This window comes from Megalopta genalis, chromosome 4, assembly GCF_051020955.1.
Source record: "Megalopta genalis isolate 19385.01 chromosome 4, iyMegGena1_principal, whole genome shotgun sequence".
NCBI lineage: Eukaryota > Metazoa > Arthropoda > Insecta > Hymenoptera > Halictidae > Megalopta > Megalopta genalis.
In genome coordinates, this window is record NC_135016.1 from 10,308,183 (window position 1) to 10,328,365 (window position 20,183).

A 20,183-nucleotide genomic window follows, 5' to 3' on the forward strand; every position below is an offset into this window, starting at 1 on the left:
CGTGTTTATTTAGCCAGTAGTTACCAAGCCACTTTCGCTCGAAGAGAAAAGGGGTGATCCGTCCGGGCGAAACATTCGATGCACGATTGCATTATTATATGACCCCTCCGCGTCATATTTTTTTCGCATGGCACCCGGGGATCGATGATCAGTAATTATGCAAGACACGACAGTCATGGCGTGCGTACGCACACACGCGCCGGCCAACATCTAGGAAAATTATCTTCCACATGACAGGCCGCTGCAATTGGGGAACTGCAATTTCGTGATAGCGCTGGCTCTTCTGAAGGCTGACACCGGGACAGCCTAGTCCTTCTTCGCGACATATGCTCTTTGCAACCCCCTGGTAGCAGGTGAGCGGCGGACCTCGCGAGAATTATCGAAATCAGCTGCCGTGGAGCTCAGGTAAATTTTCGAAATTAATAAGCGAACTGTACGCGCCGTCCCATTCAATCGATAACCTGGATATTCAGCTGGCTATTGGTAATAAAGTAGAACTTCGATTAACCGGTCCTCCGGTATTAAAATTCCTTATTGTCCGAGCACTTTTCACATGCAATTAGCTCAATCTAAAGCAACCCGTATGCACGATCTACGATAAAAAGCAATAAAAACCATATCTGGCACACTGTCACTAAGTATTTTATTATCCAAACAGTTATAAGATTCTGTTTAATCGTTTAATTTGATCTGTTTCTGGATAATCGAGGTTCCGCGATAATCGAGACTGAATAATTAATTTCACATTGCAAAATATACATTTATATAATTTGTAGCACATAATAGAAACTGATCATCGAAGAAAAATGCTAGTGCGAAAAAATTGGGCACATCGTTAAATATATATGCACTAAGATGCATCATTACATTTTGGAAAATGAAATGCATACAATGACGATCCCTTAATTCAGCGATATCTCAATTTTAATTCGAGCATAAGCAGCCATTGTGAAATGAGTCTATCCACGCAGTTAAGTTTAATGAATTTTATTAAAATCAAATACCTAAAATGAACGTTCAACTATTACCATTCACACACGATTGGCTCAGTCTTTTAAATCGTGAAAGAAGAAATGTGCGTGTCATCGGAAAATGCACGAAGAAGATGCATCAAATAGATACACGAATTTGCAGTACTTTCTGACCAAGCTTGAAGAATGTTGTAGCGGTCTTTAGGATAAAATATACAGATTGGAAATTCAGTATCGAAGTGCATCTCTGCTGCACGCAGATGCATCAGGTTATTTATTTTCCTGAAGAAACACGATCGATGACACATGCCGAGACATCTGCTGGCCACCGAAAATTTCCAGATTACAGACCGTCCATTGGCCATTGTTCCGCGACCGGTGGCGGCAATTTTGTTTCGGAGCTGCATCTACCTGCACGAGTGCATCCGCGCAGGAAATATCGATCATGCGGTAATATAATCGCGTGGATCCGACAGAAATATCAAATTTATCAACATGAAATCACTCGCGAATTTTCTCAATCGCGTCACCGATTCATACCGACTGCCAGATATCCTGATAACTATGTCAGATGTACTGATAACGACACTGTATATATTCGGAAGCTTGTAATTATGATTTAATAACGCGACATCGACATTCATTTTATTGCTTGTAATCGTAAAGAGAGGGAGAGGAAGGGTAAGGAGAGAGGTCGACGTCGCTTCCTGTTTCGATGCGCAAGGATGCCCCTCTGTTGCAGTTTGCTCCTTTTTTTTCAAAATTCATAGGTATATTATAAGAGAATTGCCGAAACATATGCGACACTGCACCTGCTTGAACCCGAAACAAGAAGAACGTTTCCATTACTCGAAATTAGAGAGGAATTACCCTGCGTCGCGAGACATGTGTTTAATGCGAGGACGCGGAGGGGTGACCGATACACACGAAACAAGAACGCGTCTCGTATTTACATGTTTATTGTTCTCGATATTTTTCCCAACACCTTACACCGGAAATAGGGTACAAGTATATTTTTTCGACATCGCGGCCGCGCCGCGACGCTCCCTTTATGTTAATTGCCTTGCGGATCCATGGCCTCGTCCCCCGTCCTCTTGTTGCGCTTCCATATTTCATTGTCGATGCTATGGAAAGAAAGAATTGAACAAGTTACTTTACTGGTGCCGCGAACAACTGTCTCAGACGTGCATGCAACGCCAGTTATTGTCTCGACGACAGCTGAACTGGAGATCTCTGTGCAAAATAAGAATTGTCTGCATTAATTGGAGAACAATGGGACACACACACGCGCGAATAGAAATTGCATTCCTCCCTTTATGGTTTCTTAAATTTTCTAGTTTTCTTGAAGTTGGTTCAATTCTTTCACTGTCTTGAGATCGACGCATTTATTTTTTTCATAAATGTAATTTGCCATAAATAATCCATAGTATAATTATGACGTTGGATGCACACTTTTACGAAACCCGATAAAAAATATTATCGCAGGAAGATTTCAGTGCCTCTAACATTGCGACAAGGGTATCTATCTTAGATAATCTCTGCAAAAAATAATTTATGTTGTTATCTTACTCATCTGCATCCTCGCTGTACCCTGCCAAAGTTCGCCACAGCTTCAGCGAACCTCCTATACGCAGTGGAAAGTCCTGCCAAGTCTGAGCATCTAGAAATGACGTCAGAATATTACGATCTCGAAAAGACGTTCATTCTCAATGCAAATGAAAATGCTTTGCCTATGAATTGATCTAATATTTTTAAGAAAACTAAAGTTGTTCGTTTCCTCCATCAAAGATTGCGGTATACCAATTTCCGGAATATCAATTTCTGGAATACCAATCTGTAATTTATAATTTATAGTGTAATTTATAATGATCTAATATTTTTAAGAAAACTAAAATTGTTTATTTTCTCCAACAAAAATTGTAGTGTGCTAATTTCATTCATATTTGTAATTTATAATTCATAATGTATTTTATAATGATCTAATATTTTTAAGGAAACTAAAGTTGTTCGTTTCCTCCATCAAAAGTTGCAGTACACCAATTTCATTCATATTTATAATTTATAATGTAATTTATAAAGATTTAATATTTCTAAGAAAACTAAAATTGCTCGTTTCTTCTATCAAAAATTGCAGTACACCAATTGCATTTATACTTGTAATTTAACTTATAAATGTTTGTAAATTGTCAAACAATGTAAACAATTGAGAATATTGAACTTTTTACCGTGAACCGATGGATACTCCATGCGTCTCTTTATGGGGCCAGAAATAGGATCCTCGTTAGCGTAAGATGACCAAGACTCAGGCTAGGAGAAATAAATGTTAATTCGGCGATGTTGTTAAGAACATTTATTTTCTGCATTAATTACAAGTACCTGCGATCCGCGCGCGGTGTGTCCTTCGTGCTTAGCAATATTCTTTCGAGATTTTAGAAGCAGATCCTCGTAGCCGTCGCTTCGACCCACGCGGGGTATGTTCTTCGCGATTTTCAAGAAGAACGCTGGCACTTCGTCCGCTTTGGAAACGTTTTGCAAAACTAACATCGAAAATGTACCGACTAGAAGCACTGGAAAATGATTTGCATACGATTATTGAACCGTTTGAAAATAATGTGTACAAATTGCACATTTCAAATAATGTGTACAAAGTCATTAAAACAGTGGAGAATGATTTGTATACAATTCAGAAGCATTGACGAATAGTTTGTGTTGAATTATTAAGAAATAGTTAGTAATAGTAAAATAGTAGAATTAGTAAGAAATATCTAAAAAATCAATCGTGAACTTTCACCCATATGTATGTGTCCAAATGACCTTCGAATGAACTTTAATCATGAGTTCCGCTTTGTTTAACAATTTGGCTTAATATATGCAAGAATTCTTTACGAAATTACTTTTAAAAACTGTCTACTAGATTGCTTGTCATTGAAGGTGCAATGATATGCAAATTCTCAATAACTCGATATTTGTAGAATTAACTACTCGAAAAGCTAGATAACGAAGTCACTTATCATTTCACACATTGCTAGTTTCAAAAACAATATGAACATCTCTGCAATCATGTGGTCACAGAGTCCGATTGTGAATCTATACTTTCACTGTGTGTACAGCTAATTTATCTAACAAATAAATATTTCTGCTTGCAAAGCCAACGATATAGAAAAAAACTATCTACAAATAATAACCAGAAAAATCGTGGAGTTTCTTGCAACAATTGTACAGCGAATGATGATTGTGAAACAGACAATGATCATAAAGCCGAAGGATTCTGACACTAAATTCTCAAACGATAAAAACACCGATCACAGCCACCGACTTCGATCTTCCCGAAAATAGTAACAATTATTAAAGAAAAAAACAAAAAAACAAATCAAAATAGAAAAGCATCAAATTAGACTTACCACTAACGAATAAACTCCGCCCGGACATGTTCCTCTGCGATTTGGATCTGCAAACGATTGAACCACCGTTCAGAGTCACTAGCTTCCAAAAAGGAACCGTGGAAACAACGTTTTTAGATTTATCCGACAGTGAGACCCGTTCGATGGACCATCGCCATCCTCCGCGGAACGAAGATCGACGATCGACAGCGGAGAAACTCGCGACTGACACACGTTCCACGGCCGTATGGGGTGAACTGCGCGATTTTCATAGGACTTCTTCCATTATAGCGGAGAGTGGACAGAATACTTGAAGATCGTGGGCGAAGGAGCTCGAACGCGGAAGCCCGGTCGCATTTAAATATTCCGGATGTTTCCAGGGGCATTCGTGATCACGCGTGAAAACACTCGCGACTGGGCTACGAGCGAGCGTAAACAATCCCGGTCTTCAGAACCACCGAAAACTGGGCCAAAATTCATGCTTTAAGGAGAACATAAATGTCCGGGCTGTTGAGCACCGTGCTATAAAACTTTCGTACATTTCGAATGAAGGGCGTTCTGTTAGTTGAAGCACAGATTTTTGTCTCTGTTTTTAACGAGATGCAGATTTTGTTAAAATGTTTGCCACTTTACTTGTGGTGAAAAATTATTAGTAGTTGGGTCAATGTGCAAGATAAAAATTGTCTGCACTAATTACAAGATACATGAACTACGTTGGCATCGATTTCGTTATTTAATCATTTCAACGAGGCGACAATAATGCAACATAAAATTCTTCTAACGATTACAGCGTTTCGTATTGGATTGATTTATCTGTTTCAAGATTTCAGAATGCGTATGCCTTTCAATGATCATTAACCTATTATTTAATGAAGAATTTAACGCTAAACCAACTCTGCCAGACAAAATAACCTGTCTCGCATTCTTTCTTTTAATGTTGCTCTAATTACAAAGACATTTTTGCAGGAAACACATGAATATATTTCTTAATTCAAGCGCGCGTTGCTATGAAAATGGTAATGCAGCGCGATAAATAAAAATGGCGAAGAATCTATGTAAATTCGGTCTTGTTGTTCTCGAAAAGCGACACACATTAGTTACTTTTAGTGCACGCGTCGTAAAACTTGTTCCGCGGCGTTTAAGAAATTCCTCGCAGCAGACAGAGTTTCGAAGAGAATGTCCGCTTGAAGATCGTATAACAAACTGAGAACTGTTTCGATGCTTTCAACGTAGTCAAATATTTTATCCAGTTTCTTCTTTCGCCGGATGTGTGCTTACTTGGATACGAGTTACACATGGAAAGGAGGAAGCCAGGTAATGTAAACCGGAGAAAATTGAAACACGGTTTCCCGGCTCGTGTGCCGTACTCACCTCGCTGTTCACGATGCACTGACGCCGGATTCTGCTTCTGTTTCCTATTTATCATCGAATCGCCGATTCATTAAGCATTTCGATCGTGTCGATACGATGAATCGGGGGCTTGTTAGCACCCACATTTTCCTGAATTAATTTGTCGTTGCGCGAACGTTGTCGGGAAATTTTTGTCCGGCGAGTTCGAGAATTGTTTCGAGTGATCCACGTCCTGTAAATTAAGAATCGAAGTAGATAACTGTGGTCTTAGCTGATTCTTTATGGTCATGATTGATTTAGAAATTTTGAAATTGTATAACGTCGGGAATTCTTCGGGGATGTTGGAACATTTTTGTTTTTTTAAGATTTCTGGCCGAGTTTTGAGACGACGATTGCATGGTGTTTATTTGCGGGATTAGCGAAACGGAAATCAAGATGCAGATTTAAGGGACAATTGCTACACCGTTGATTTATTACGAAATAGTTTTTAGGTTACGTGCTGCAAGCATTATAACCCTTATCCGGGTATGTGAATGAAACGTGCCTTCCATATCAAACTGTTCGATCTGCATTTCAGATATCGGAAGAAGTTTCGTTGAACTTCTGTCCGCTAGGAAAATGAATTTAATTCGAGAATTCCTTTGAGCAAATCGCTTGTCTTGCCACATTTTCTCCATGTTTGCATCGCGGAGCAATTAACGAATTTCGCGTAACAATTTTTGCTGCCCTCTTGAACACGAAAATAATCGTAAAATCAAAGAAAAGAAGTTTTTTCGAGTTTTTGACAAATAGTATGAATACCCAAATAATTCAAACAGTTTCTTTGAGGAACATCCGACGAATCGAATGAATCTTCAAATTATCTATTCAACAGAATACAAATTATTTCTGTGGACTGTATTTAACAGAAACATATAGTATCAAAGAAATAATTAAACTACTGCTGTTATGCGATCATTTATCAAAAAATCAATGAATTCTAAGTTGCTAAAATGGATCAGAAATTCTATGGAACAGAATTGCTGAAAATAAAACGACTTAAAGTAATGATTTTCAGGCAGTGAATAATTGTTGGAAATTGGTTATAAAGAATCATGTCACTTTATTATATGAGAACATTACAGCTTAGAATCGATTAATCGAAGCCTCAGACGAGCGATTACGTAAGGACGATTGTTTTTGACGATGCGACGAGACTCGGAGCACCGAATCGATAAATGTGGAACTTGCGAAGCTCGGTTGGCACATTATTAAACGTTGATAAGGCGGATAAGCGACGTTGATAGCATATGTAATCGATGTGGTGGGGTTTAGTATCTTCAGTTGGTGTCCTGGCGGCTCACCCAAGCGTTGCAGGTGTCGACTACCGACTCGCAGATCGATGATATGGCTCGGTTGGTGAACTCATAATCTGTAAAAATTATAGAAAACACAAAAGATTCAGTAAATTGATGAGATGCGTCGAAGAAATTATATGGTCACTCATGAATTGGAAAATAACACTGTGCAAAAGCTTAAATAACAAAGGAAATGTTGTCAATATATAGTCAACAGAATTTTAGACAGTCATAATATTTTACAAAAATATGAATGCATCCTAAAATTACTCGACAATGATCCAAGCGTTGTGCATACAATTTTAAACAGCGGAAATATTTTGGATCGATGTGTGAATGTATCTTAAAATTATTACACAGAGGTTTAAAAATGTTCTATAGAATTTTTATACAGTAGGGACTCTCTTATCCGAACATTTGTTTTTACAATATTCTGAGATCCAAATTTTCTACTATCTAATCATTGTAGTATTTAGATACATTATCGCTTAATAAAGAACATGAGTGAAATTTTTAAATAATAAAATGTTTTGGTATTATTATACAAAATTTGGTATTATATTACAAAAATAAACCTTCGGATAAGAGAGACTCTACTGTACTAGAAAGACAAAAATTGATTTATTATAATTATTATAATATAATTATTTATTATAAATCATTTATTAAACGGATTCGATAGAGATCTATAAGTATTGCATGGTATTTTAGATCTTGGAGACAGTAAAAATATTACAAACTATAGATAAAGGGTAATGTAAAAGAAAGTCTTACTAAAATGAATGCAATTACAATAACATTTGCAAAATTCGTGTACGGTGCAGAATAATTTTGTACTCACCAACTATTGCGTTGGATCGCTTGCCGAAGATGCTGCCGTTGAAAGGAGGTTTCCTGTAGGCAGCATCGACGGAAATAGCGAGAACCAAGAAAATGGCGACGATGGAGAGGACGATGCGGCTGGACACCATTTTGACGATTTGTGTGTTGGTTTACTAGAAAAAATACAGGAATTTTTAATTCTCCACACCTTGATCTCTACACCTCGGTACGGATTTCTGAGTTTGCTATGAACGCGACCGACCTACTCAGAGGAAACACCGAAGCTTGTTCAGCAGTCGATGAAAGAATGTTGCAAATAAGGCAAAAGTCTCGAGCTTTTATACTCGAGCAAACAGCTAGAGACAAATGTTGCCGTCAAAGACAGGCGACCCACATTATTCGCGACTGTATTCGTCAGGAAACTCGTCTAAGATTGTATCGATCTCTCAAAATGTGAAAATTCTGTATAGCGAACGATAATGGTAGGCATTCTTTGCAGATGTATATACAAATCGGAGGCAAGACGCTGAATACGAAAGGAAGTGATTTTACAAAGAATATTTTGACGAAATGTGGAGACACTGATCGTACCTGACGCTGAAGATCTTCTACAAGGAAGAGATGAACTTGTTCTGCTGTCTCCGGATGAAGGATCGGCTTTTATAAGACGCCGACCACGTGCCGTCATACGTGGTGCGATAGGGTGTGTAACAAGCTATCAGGAACGCAATTAAATGATGGCTAGTTCTGATTGTTTTTTCGTCCCAGGAGAAATCACGATCTATCTGTGGCCAGGAGAAGAGTGTTTGAAGCAAGTCGTAGCAAGAGACTACAGGTCTTTTTATTTAGGTATAGTTTTTGAACTTCTGAGGGTGCAAATGGAAACTGGAAGATCGTATTTTATGATAAGACCACTTAGGTTTAAAAGAAAAGCTCCGAATCGTGCCGGAAAGTCAATAAATTCAAATCAATCAATAAATGAATGAATGAAATCTCATAAATGAACTGTAAGAAAACCGAGCACCCCAAACCGAGTACATCATTGGATTCAGCTTTACAAGCTCTATCACTTTGCTATATTTCATAAAAAGGTGAGCCTCACTCTTGGGGACCTTTCCTTGTCAGTCGTGTCTCTAATAAACAAAATTGTTATAAATATTAAGAAGCCAGAAACCGATCGATTCGTGCAATTAAAATCGGCTTTTAATCTGAAGAAAGATAAACGGGCGATAGGCTGGCCTTTTTTTTCTGAGTCGTAAACGAGCAGCGGGTGCGGGTTTTGACCTGTCAAAAATTGTTATTGTTGTATTCTTCGCGCTGACTCGAGGTCATCCGTTACCCTAATTAGCTCAGTGTGGATATATATAAACCGTCGCGAGGATTTTAAAAACATAATATAGTAATTAGAAGGGCAGCTTTTAATGAGTCGTCCTGACGAAGAAGTGGGTGTAAGAGGTCCGCAGGCCGCGATCGCGAGTTTGACATGCCTTCGCTCGTTCGCTCGGCAGCCTCGGATCGCGAAGCTATTTAGCGATATTTTTGGTCAGACATTCTAAGCTCTCGTTGTTCCGAAAATTTTATTCTTGAGGAATTATATCGCTGAGACGTTCAATGGGTATATACGATCGTTGGGAAATTAGGTCGCAGAGATATTCGGTCGCAGGGATATTCGGTCGTTGGAATATTCGAACACTGGAACATTTATATCGTTGGAAAATTTAAATTGCTGGAATCTTCGGAAGTAGAGAATTGACCTGAAACAAAGCTCAGATTTTCATGGGAAATTCTATCGCACATATTGTCGCGATTATTGCCACAGCTTTCGTGGCGATTTTCGTCGCAAATTCATTGATCGACCAAGGTTAACTTTGAGAATCTGTTGCTTGTATTTCAGAGAATTTAATCATGGGCTTTGGTTACCGTATTCGGGTGGGTTTTCGATTGGTCGTTGCACGAATTTTCCTCGAAATCTAAGAAGGAAAGTATCAGTTACATCAACAAAGATCGCTACATCGTACGTCGCACTCTTTTCTTTATTCATCTTGATCTATTTTTATATTCTCTCGCGATTGAATTTAATCGAATTTCATATTATTGTTACAGATCTTGAAATCACATGCGGGGGGCAGAGATCGGGAAGCAACGCGGTCGGACTTCGTCGAGGAGGAGCCGATGTAAGTGTTATCTTTATAAGCACACATAGCACCTATAACCTATAACACATAATCTATTTTCACATGTAATAGCAATTGAATTTGATCGAATTTCTTGCTATTGTTACAGATCTGGAGACTACTGTGGATGGCTGAGATCGAGAGGCAACGGGTCGGGCTTCGTCAAGGAGGAAGGGATGTAAGTATAATCTTCATCACTATTATGATATTAATACATTCATCATCATTATTATTATTAATTTCATGAACGATGTTGGACGTATTATTTTAATATTTCTGCGCTTGTCTTTTTATTTCAGGACTCTCAGGACTGTTTTTTTTATTACGTAGAAATTTCAGATTAATTTGTCATGTACAGTGATCAAAGAATTGCCCGGCAGGGGGAATTGTAAAATAATAATATTTTGTTATAATTATAGATATGATATCTGTTCTTTAATCACTTCTGAATTTTCAGCTATAAACTTTTTCTCGATAATTCGACGAACTGGAAAGTCTCTAATAACATCTATCGAGTTGTTGCAAATGTAATTTCGGTTTTCCAAGTATATAGCTTACGAAAAAATCTAAATTACTTTTGCAATGCCAGCATTGTAAAGCTTATAAAATTAAACTCCGACTGCATAATACCTGTCTGCAAGAAAAAATGTATAAAACTACCGCTATAGGTGTACCATCATTAATTATCTAATTAGCAGAAATAATTGCTCAACTGTACATAAAAATAATTAGAATTTATATCGTATTTCTGTAGTATACAGTTTCACGCATACTATTTCCACCAGATAAACGTTCGTGACATAGACATTTATTGCCTATTTTTTATTTTTTTTTTGCCTTTTTTTTATTTATTTCCATTTATTGCATTTAATGAAATATACAGAATATTCGCTTCTTGTTAACCTATGTTTCGTGAGCTATTGATAACGCTGATCGCGACAGATCGAAAGGGGTTGTCATCATATACCTCGTCTGTGATAAGACATTAGATGTCAGATCCAATCCTATACCTCGTCCGCGATAATACATTCGTGTTGGATTTCTGCAGCTGCCTTCGAGAGTATACCTTCTTAGGTTGATTTAGACTAACTCTTTGACGAATTGTGGCTCCATCTTGTCCAAACTTGTCCCATGGCTACATGTTTCAGCGTTTTGTCATGAATGGAGCCACGATTCGTCAAAGATTGAAATATCCTAACTCGACCTTATATAACTATTAAAGTTTGTTTAAATAAACTTATAAACACGAAAATAATAATTTTAAGCCATTGAGTATTTTAAGCTTGTCATAGTAGAAATTTAGTATAAAATATATTCGATTCTCACCAAGAAGAATATGTTATAAGGGATGATTCTACCCTTATAACATCGAGTCAGGCTCGAAAGGAAGACTTCGAGCATGGTTTGTTAGGGTGTCAATAAACAGCTGATGCTTAAATAAATGAATTCACAATTAAACAAAATGATGATGTAATGAAATACGAATCACATATAATTATTAGACAATTGTACGCATACGAAACAAGATGTTTTAAATGAAAAGAGCGGAGCTGGACCGTTTCATCTGTATACATGGATCGAGATCCGAGAGAACCGGGATGATATCCAAGGTCCCGTTTTCATCGATGCACGGTTTCCTGAAGAACAGCTCTCTCAGCAGCGTTCCGTCCGTGGAGGGCTCTTCTAGGTCCTCCTTGCTCTTAATTTTCAGATTCTGCGTCTGACACGAAACGGCTCCCTTACTCGATTTCTCGTGCAATCCTCTCTTACACGAACTGATTATCACGGATATCGAAAAGCGATCAGAATGAAATCTTCGTAGATTTGACTCTCAGAATTAACGTTTCGAAAAATCATTTTCCAATATCAAAAGCAAAATAGATGTTCTACCGTATTGAATTCCAAACAAGATTAAAAAGTCTCTCCGAGAATTATGAGAGTAATAATGTTCTCTTACGTTGATGTTACTATCTGTTCGGTTTGACAAGCTCGATGAATCTTCTCCGCGCTTTTCTCGGGCCGTTCGAGCGTTTCCGCATCGAGCTGCTTTATTGTACTTTGGAATTTTCTTTCGAGAACGTCGAATTCCATTTGCTTCTGCTGGAGCGCGTCTTGCAACCGCGCCTTTTCTCGTACGAGGTCTCTCACCGTCTCCGTCAGCCCGAGGAATTGTTTCTCCTGTGCAGCAATCTGTCCCGTTAGCAGCTCCAGCATCCGTGAAATCCGTGTCTTCAGCTCGCTGGCCTCTGTCCGAGCTACTTGCAGCTGATCGGAACGCGGAACCCAACATTAGCAGGCGTCACCGTAAATCGCTAATTAAATGGTTCGTTCTATCGATGATTCGAGGAACGAATGCTCTTTGTGTGGATAGATTTTCAGGGATAACGGGCCAAGAATTAATAAATTTATACCGATAAAGCAATAAGAGAAATCGATCACGAACTTCCTTATTACATTTCGCGAGAAGACGAAGGCAGAAAGCCGATTAACTTTCGAAAGTAACAACAAAGTTTCCCGGAAGTACGGAGCTCACGTTTCAGGACTACCGTTCGAATTCGATAAAAGTTTTTAACTTGTTATTGAAAGTTATTTACATCATGGAACATTATCAGGGAACGACTGTATTTACAACTAATTTCGAGTTACAGCTAGTTTCGAATTGAGTTTGGCAACATTTTAATTGAATTGATAAAAGAATAACTGATAAATAAAGAATAAAGAATAAATAAAGAATAAAGACGAAACAATAATATATTATTCGACTGTATCGAATAAATACGCGCTCGAATAAAAATGTATCTGAATAAAAATTTATCCGAATAAAATCTTATTCGAACCAGAATTTATTCGTTCAGGAATTCGTACGGAAAATAATTGATTTGAATAAAAATGATGGAATATAAAATGTCTCCTCACAGCTTATGGATTTATTTAAACAAAGAATTATTCGAATAATGAATTATTGAAATAAAATATTCGACTAAAAGAAATAATGGCCCACTCTGGTTCTGAATCAGTGAAATCAATCTCCTTCTAGATATAATCGCATACTAATTTATAAACTTGGTCTGAGAAGGGACGGAAATAGAAATAATTTTTCATTCTTCCGAATAAGTCCGCGATCATCACTGGGTCTGTCAACACGTTGCAATCTTTTCTTCTCGAACTTTTTTGACGCCGCCGCAATTCCGTAGGTTTAATAATGTATTCAAAGATCCGAAATTACTTGGAAGCCGAGCTGCTTCACCTCCGACTCTCGTTGACTCAGCAACTTCTGGTACTGACTTCTCATTGCCTCCTTCTCCGACTCGCTGACAATCAGCTCGGACTTCGCGTCGTGCATCGCCTTCGTGCACCTGCGACGTGAAAGAGTAAGTTTCGCGAGGTCGGGTCGCGGGAACAGGGAGAACGATCGACGAAAGCTGCGGGCAATATCGCGCGACTCGATTTATTTTGTCCGTACTGGTAGGGAAACCGGAGCTTTTCTGTTTGGAGACGGAGTCTCGTTCAAGACTCCAAGGTCCTCGGCTCCCGGCGTAATTTTATTTCCATTATTTCGTTCGCCGGCGCAACAGCCGCGAGCGACGATTACGCCGCGATTATCTTAATCGAAATCGAACCCAGCCAGCCGACCCCGAAACGCTGATATGCAGATCGTCGAAGAATTATCTCGGCTAATCCTTTAATGGAGCCGGCCAATGGGAACGCAGACGACAGAGCTCGCCGGGACCTCGACAAATTGCGCTGTCGAAGTTTTAATGGTTGTTGCTGGGACACGCGAACCCGTTCTCGGTGATAAATGTCACCGCGCCGAGAAAACCTAACTAATCCGACGAATTAAACGGCGCATGAGGAACGTTCCAATAAGCGGTCAACTTCCGAGACGTTATCCGAGTTTCGGGGAAGCACGAAGGTAAAGTATGGACGCGAACGGGCCTTGGTTGCGACGCAGCTGGCAGCGTTGACAGCGTTGACAGCATCGTAATTAGGCTTTTGTTCTACCCTCGTGGCTATTAATCTCAGCGTATAATTTTTCTTTTACGAGCCACCGATATTTCGCTTTCACGACAGCAACATCGCCAAGAGACCTAGAAGCTAATCTCTTTCACCGTATTTCATTTGTGTACCACTTTCAATACATTTTTCTCGACTTTCATCTCGAATTAATTACCAAATGACTCGGCTGCGTCGTTGGGCTGCTAATTGTACTCGGTAAAAAGAAATCGAACTTCGATGGAATATTCGTGTTAACCACTTGCTGTACCAAAATAAAAATGATCTACGTCAATTGCAGGAAATAGAAAGAAAACAGAAAGTTCTTGTTTCTCTTAATAATGCTAATAGATTGAAAACAATGCATTGACACTTTAAAATTCTCTCGAATCTTTCTACTATTCTGAACTGGAACTACTCAATTATGCCACAGATAATAATAATCTAACAATTGCAGGAACTTGCACACTTTTCAAAAGAGATTACAACAGTTAGCTGGTTAACTATTATTGGCAAGGGAACAGAATCTTCTTCTGAATTAAAGGAACGGATTGACATTCATACTTAACAGGTTATTAGTAGAAATCTCAATTACGAGTCAGACTCGTCGAAGAGTACTGTAAATGTTTAATAAACCTGGGGAACTTCGGGGAATATTTTCACTTTGATGAATTTTGAAAAACGGCTTTTAATTTACTGCAAAGGGATCTCGAACCTTGAGTAATTGGCGTTTTTACGAGTGAAAGGGATTTTTGCATGGTAATTTTGTCGTAGTAGAACGTAATGGGCTATCGTGCAAATCTTTCGCGATGAAAAGTGACTCTGTTCGAGGAACTGCTGAGAAGGTGAAATAAATTGTCCTCGACGCGTCGCGGTTTACTGAATATTCAGTAAAAATTCTAGTCGTTGAGAGTCCTCGGGGGAAAATTTACGGAGCTCGAGGAGGGAGGGGGGGTCGGCAACGGGATCGCGGTGCATGGCAAGCCAACGGGGAATTTACTTAATCAACTGCTTAACCAGCTGCGCGATCCGTCTTCTGTCGGCAGGACAGAGATCCTGTATGTGCGGGAACGTGGCCGGGTGCTCGTCATCTTCGCCCCTGCACTTCGAGCAGAATTCCTCTTCGGCCTTCACCGTCTCGCTCTCTGTCGAGATCGTTTGTCTGCTCGAAGATTAAACAGTCACCAAAATTTTCTGTTATTAACAGACAAAGTAGGCCGACGCGGCTCGGCATCCCCGGAATTCGTTTCTCGGAGACCCTCCGATCCAGCTGCGCGCGAAATCTGACTCGGCAGCTTCCGAATAACAATGAAAATTAATTATCCTGCACGACGGAGTTGCGAGTTCGTCTCGAATTATCGTTCCGCCGGCGACAATGCATTGGCCTGCTACTCCATTGAAACTCGTAGTTGATTAATTTAATACTGATTACGAAACGACGGATTATAACGCGCGCGAAGACGACACAACCAGCGAATAGAAGTCCAACCTCTCAGTGCCGAACAGCGATATATCGTAGTCGGTTACATCTTCTTCGTGTTTTAAATAGATAACAATTTTATTTCTTATTTCTCTTCTCCCTTTCTGAATCTTCTAATAATTCTGAAAGATTATCATAATTGTTTCCCCGAAACTTCAGCGAACTACATAGAACACGTTTGGAACATCTCGCTCAGATACCACGCGAGTTTCTTGATCGGCGCTAAGAGGGTATCGACACTCTAATTCCCTTCTCATGTCGTTCAATTGCAATAAAAGCAAACTTTCGTATCGACGGTTTGCTGATCCAGCTCGAAGTTTAACCTAACTATCGGCCAGCGAAGCAGTGAAATTAGTCGAATAACACGGACCTTCTTCATCGTTCCGATGCATCTGTTCGTTCTCCCGATAGATTCGCAGGGTATGCTGATGGAGTCTCGCGAGTCTGCTCAAAGGAATTTCTATTCAGGAGCTGTTTCTTCTCGGGTGGGCACGGGGGACGGCGGAGACAACGGGGGGAGGAGGAGGAAGGGAGAAAATGGCACGGAGTGAAAGTGACATCTACCTTTTGCTCCATTTAATATAGGAATTCATAAGCTCGCCGTCGTCGTAGTCGTTCGTATACATTGTTAGCAGACATATCCGCACGAGGTCCCCAGACGGTCGTAGAACCGGAAAGCGGTTTTCGCGGCAGAAGGTCAGAAGTCGAGGAGCGGAGCTCGAGAGCTCGATTCTCGTTACGAGCGCGCAGCGGTTCGAAGATTCCCTGCGGTAACGATTCTTTTCTGTCCGGGGAACACTCGATTTTCCGTTGATCCCTGAAGTTGCAGTTATGCCGCGTTTTCAAAGGGACGCTGGATCCATCTTGACAATCGTTGCTCCGCCGTAGGGCGTGACGAGATTTCTTCGTCGATCGGACAGTATGATTTAATATTAGACTCACCGTGGACCGCCGTGGCGAACTTCGGGAAAAGTAGCTGGGGACTGTCGCACCATCTGCATCAGATAGAGGGTTCCAGGAAACAGTGACGAGAGACTTATGGCTTGTACTCGTGCCTTATGCGATTGAACTTTTTGCCTTTGTGCTCCAGCAGGCCCTTTGGGTTTGACAGATTCCTAGTATTCGAGCGGAAGCTGCATTTCCATTATTAATAATGACCATGCTGAGGATTTTATACATTTGTGATCAAAATGAGTGGATGAAGAATAAACCAGTAGAAGAATTAAAGAGTTATATATCGATATATTCTTCTCAGTTTATTGAAATTATTAAAGGAAGATCGAAATTTCTAGGTGATTTCTGCCCTGTGCCCACTTAAAGTAACAGAGCTGGTAGTGAAGGGTATTGACTGTTGTACTTTTTAACAGAAATAACGACTTTAATTTAGAAGACTAGATATAGTACATGGAGTGTTTTCGGTCTGTGTGGTGTCGTATGATTGTTGAAGACTATCCGCGCCTTGCAATGTACCGGCCTTTTTATTGAGGAAGCTTCTTTGTGAAGCTCCCCCTTCCCGGATAGAGACGTGCACTGATTGGTTTTTGCCGAAAGTTATGTTTGTCCAATCAGTGCCCTTTTAAATTTTAACAACTACCCGAGAGCGACTGGTCTCGGAGAGGACGTGATTGTTTTATGACACGGTCGAAGGGTTTCCGCCGCCTTCGACGACACAACGGAAATTCCTCCAGGTCAACTCACGGTAGCCTCGAGTACCGTGTTACGCACTCGGCTCGAGATGACCCTTCGGAAATCCTAGGTTTACGACACGTTATGGTTGGTGGAATAGCCGAAAATTAGTTTTGGAGGCCGGATGGTCGCCAGACGTAAAAAAGGTCTTTATCCTATTGTCGAATCCGTGTCGTAAACCTGGTCGACGAAAACTCGACGGAATTTGTTCTTCCGTGCCGGAGCAAATGTGCGGCGCAGATGTGCTGTGGAGTGTCCGATTACTTGTTTTATGGGTTGAAAAATGCGGATAGTTGTACTGGCATGAAACGTTCTACGAGAACGGAACATAATGATGACACTTTAATAAAGCCTGATGCCTTATCAGGGCATCCAGTTGTCACAGATTTTGTTATATCAGTAATTAATGTTCTAGAAAATCTTGAAAATGTAATAAATATATATTCTACACTCGCCAAATATCAGGAGAAATGAAAATATTTTTATGAAACACCGATTGAGAGAGAAATGTGTCACGGATAATAAAACTGCAAATAATTTGTTATAAACATTAAATATAATTAGCATAAACTATCTGCACCATGTGTACAATCATAATGTTAACAAATATAATTTTTTCAATTTTTTAAATTAATTTTTGTACGGACCGAAACGTATTAAAAATAGTAAAAATTTAAATCTATTTTATAAACAAACTGATGGATACATTTTAATGAAAGTTAGCTTGTTGAAAACCTTGAAGTCTCTTCTTTAAAATGCACTTTGGTGCATTTTGATACCATGCTCCGTTTCGGAGATATCGCAAGTTGAAGATAGGGGTAATTTTCTAATTTTCGGCTATCGCTGTCACCCTCGCATACTCGGACCTCTCTCTCTCTCTCACTCACTTACTCTAGTGCACTGACCTACCCCACGTGTGGAACATTTGCGCGGGTCAGGGATTCATTCATAAATACTACTTTTACTATTAGTTTATGTTTTTCCAGAAATTCCGGCAGTTCAATGGGTCGCGAGGGACGCGCTGCACCGTCTAGTTTCAATCTTAATATCTCCGGAACCAGTTGAGATATCGAGATGGGACAAAAGGCATTTTAAAGGGGAAGCTTTCCTTTACATTCTGCCTCCACTAACATTCAAAAATGTTGTCCCGTTGCGGGTGAAATTTTCAGTCAAATTTAACGTTACGTTCCTCCACCATGCAAAGGATTCTTATACATTTTATAAATTGTGTACCATTATTGTAGGATCTTGGAAAAAAGCAAGGGACCGCATACGGGAATTGACCGCGGGATCTCCGCTTGATAGCTGATCGATTTGGTTTTGTCATGGTTAGATTGGGGGGATTAGGACTCCTACATTAGAACAGGATCTGATATTGATGAGCGAAAGGAAAATTAGGCAGATCTCTGAGAATTTTTGATTTAATAGACCTTATTTATCGATTAAATTTGATTGTTTCAGCATTGAACTTTGTTGTTCTAATGGACTCTACTATTGCCCAAGTAGACTTGACGAGATCCACCGACTCGTTTGAGATCCAGTAAACTCCCCGTTGGGACATACCCTTTTAGCAAAACTACTGAATAAAGTGATCGGACAGGCTACTATCTCCTAGGACCGAAGAAATGATCGTCTAGGGACATTTAAGCTAGTTTCCGATCAGTTTCCGCGCCTATAAAAAGTGTAATGTCACAAGTCCTGCCTTTTTGTTACCACTTTTTCCTTCCACCGAGCTTCCGATCAGTTCCTTTGAATTTTTTTCATCGCTCGCCTCTAGCTATCCTTGTCCCGCGGGGTTCAACTGCGGCAGTAGGGAGTATTTAGTGCCAGATTCTTTTATGCGGTTACTTCCAGCGTCTGCTCGAGCCACAGGGCAATAAGGCGGAGGTAGATTCAGTGGGGACGCATCTTCGCCCACACTTTGCCGGCTAGCGCCGTGGCAAAAAGAGAGGAAGTCGCGCGGCGAGAAAGGTATCGGCGTCGGAATTGAATTACCAGCGACGGAACTTCTTTCGCCGGGTCATCGATCCTCCTCTCATCCGTAGCAACAGTCATAAGTGAATAAAGGGAGGAAGTTAGCAGGTGGAGGTGCGGGAAACACGCAGAGAAAGCCAGCAGGAGGGTTTCGTATCCGAGTTTTATTCAGAAAATCCGCATTCCTCCTACGTACACGACCTGGTATCCGATCTTGCCTTGGCAATTTACAAATTGCGTCCACTGTCAAATAGACACACACATACACACAAACAAACAGACACACACACACGTGCGTGCACCGTGGAGAAACGGCGGTCGTCTATGAGCACACCGAACTGTCCCGGACGTCGACGCGATTGTCCGACACCGCCATTCTTTCGTGATCGAGCTTATTATCAGATCAAAGTCTCGATCCTCGATGGAAAGCGGCTCCGCGTTCGACCACCTCGCGTCCATGTATTTGTCTTTTTAAGGAATTCACTGCGACGGCGAACTGACAAGTTCATCGCTGAATAATTCAGTTCGCGGGGTCCTGACGACCCGCACCGACTAATTTACTACTCCGTCGCTGAATCTCGATGACTTCGCAGACCCTCGTCCGTGCCGTTCGGGCACCCGGTGAACGTGATCGTTGTCTCTTGCTCCTTGATCGGCAGGCTGGCCCTAACGTCGTTACCAAGGGTGGACATGTGCATCGTGCTGCGCTGTCCTCGCCGCGAGTCGCCCATGTATCTCCTCGAGCTCATCATCGAGAAACTCGGACCTCGACCTCGGGAACTAAGGTCCGACGAGCGACGCTGTCGTCGACGAATCCGGCCCGGCACGCAGCAAAGCAAATACCTGTGCAGTCGAAATCCTTGGCATTTTAAACACCGTGCTCGTCTGTTGTAATCAGACTGCGGATTTTGATGCAAAATGAATATTGTCTGTATTAATTACGAGATACAGGAATTACAGATGCATTTATTTCTTTTCTTAATAATTTGAACGAGTTTTTAACGAGAATAATATGA

The 20,183-nt window shown here is 40.4% G+C and overlaps 5 protein-coding genes across 7 annotated transcripts in view; 1 reads left to right on the forward strand and 4 right to left on the reverse strand.

The window, feature by feature from the left end:
- Nucleotides 1-1,914: 1,914 nt before the first annotated feature.
- On the reverse strand, nt 1,915-5,729 carry Eth (ecdysis triggering hormone). Its single transcript, XM_033478165.2, has 6 exons — nt 5,723-5,729; nt 4,373-4,419; nt 3,348-3,538; nt 3,197-3,278; nt 2,541-2,631; nt 1,915-2,095 (listed from the first exon to the last, which is right to left on the reverse strand). The coding sequence occupies exons 2-6, from the start codon at nt 4,398-4,400 to the stop codon at nt 2,026-2,028; spliced, it is 462 nt and encodes a 153-aa protein (XP_033334056.2). The 5' UTR covers nt 4,401-4,419; nt 5,723-5,729; the 3' UTR covers nt 1,915-2,025.
- A 1,050-nt stretch (nt 5,730-6,779) lies between these two features.
- SIFa (neuropeptide SIFamide) lies at nt 6,780-8,542 on the reverse strand. 2 transcript variants are annotated; one of them, XM_076521026.1, is made up of 3 exons: nt 8,452-8,542; nt 7,880-8,033; nt 6,780-7,112 (listed from the first exon to the last, which is right to left on the reverse strand). In XM_076521026.1, exons 2-3 carry the CDS (start codon nt 8,007-8,009, stop codon nt 7,021-7,023), a joined length of 222 nt encoding a protein of 73 aa, XP_076377141.1. In that variant the 5' UTR covers nt 8,010-8,033; nt 8,452-8,542; the 3' UTR covers nt 6,780-7,020. The 2 variants fall into 2 exon arrangements, with proteins under 2 accessions (XP_076377141.1, XP_076377142.1); XM_076521027.1 differs by lacking the exon at nt 8,452-8,542 and adding an exon at nt 8,123-8,201.
- Nucleotides 8,543-10,149: 1,607 nt separating this feature from the next.
- Nucleotides 10,150-20,183, forward strand: part of LOC117224871 (neuropeptide CCHamide-2 receptor) — a 140,204-nt gene continuing 130,170 nt past the window's right edge. For both annotated transcript variants that reach the window (XM_076521281.1, XM_076521282.1), the window contains exon 1: nt 10,150-10,212. In XM_076521281.1, coding sequence (XP_076377396.1) covers nt 10,162-10,212 — 51 coding nt within the window. In that variant the 5' untranslated portion in view covers nt 10,150-10,161. The remainder of the gene's footprint in view (nt 10,213-20,183) is intronic.
- On the reverse strand, nt 11,488-12,836 carry LOC117224927 (uncharacterized). Its single transcript, XM_076521166.1, has 2 exons — nt 11,992-12,836; nt 11,488-11,809 (listed from the first exon to the last, which is right to left on the reverse strand). The coding sequence occupies exons 1-2, from the start codon at nt 12,246-12,248 to the stop codon at nt 11,566-11,568; spliced, it is 501 nt and encodes a 166-aa protein (XP_076377281.1). The 5' UTR covers nt 12,249-12,836; the 3' UTR covers nt 11,488-11,565.
- Nucleotides 19,317-20,183, reverse strand: part of LOC117225156 (neuropeptide CCHamide-1 receptor) — a 58,286-nt gene continuing 57,419 nt past the window's right edge. Inside the window, exon 7 of the mRNA XM_033478486.2 lies at nt 19,317-20,010. Coding sequence (XP_033334377.2) covers nt 19,728-20,010 — 283 coding nt within the window. The 3' untranslated portion in view covers nt 19,317-19,727. The remainder of the gene's footprint in view (nt 20,011-20,183) is intronic.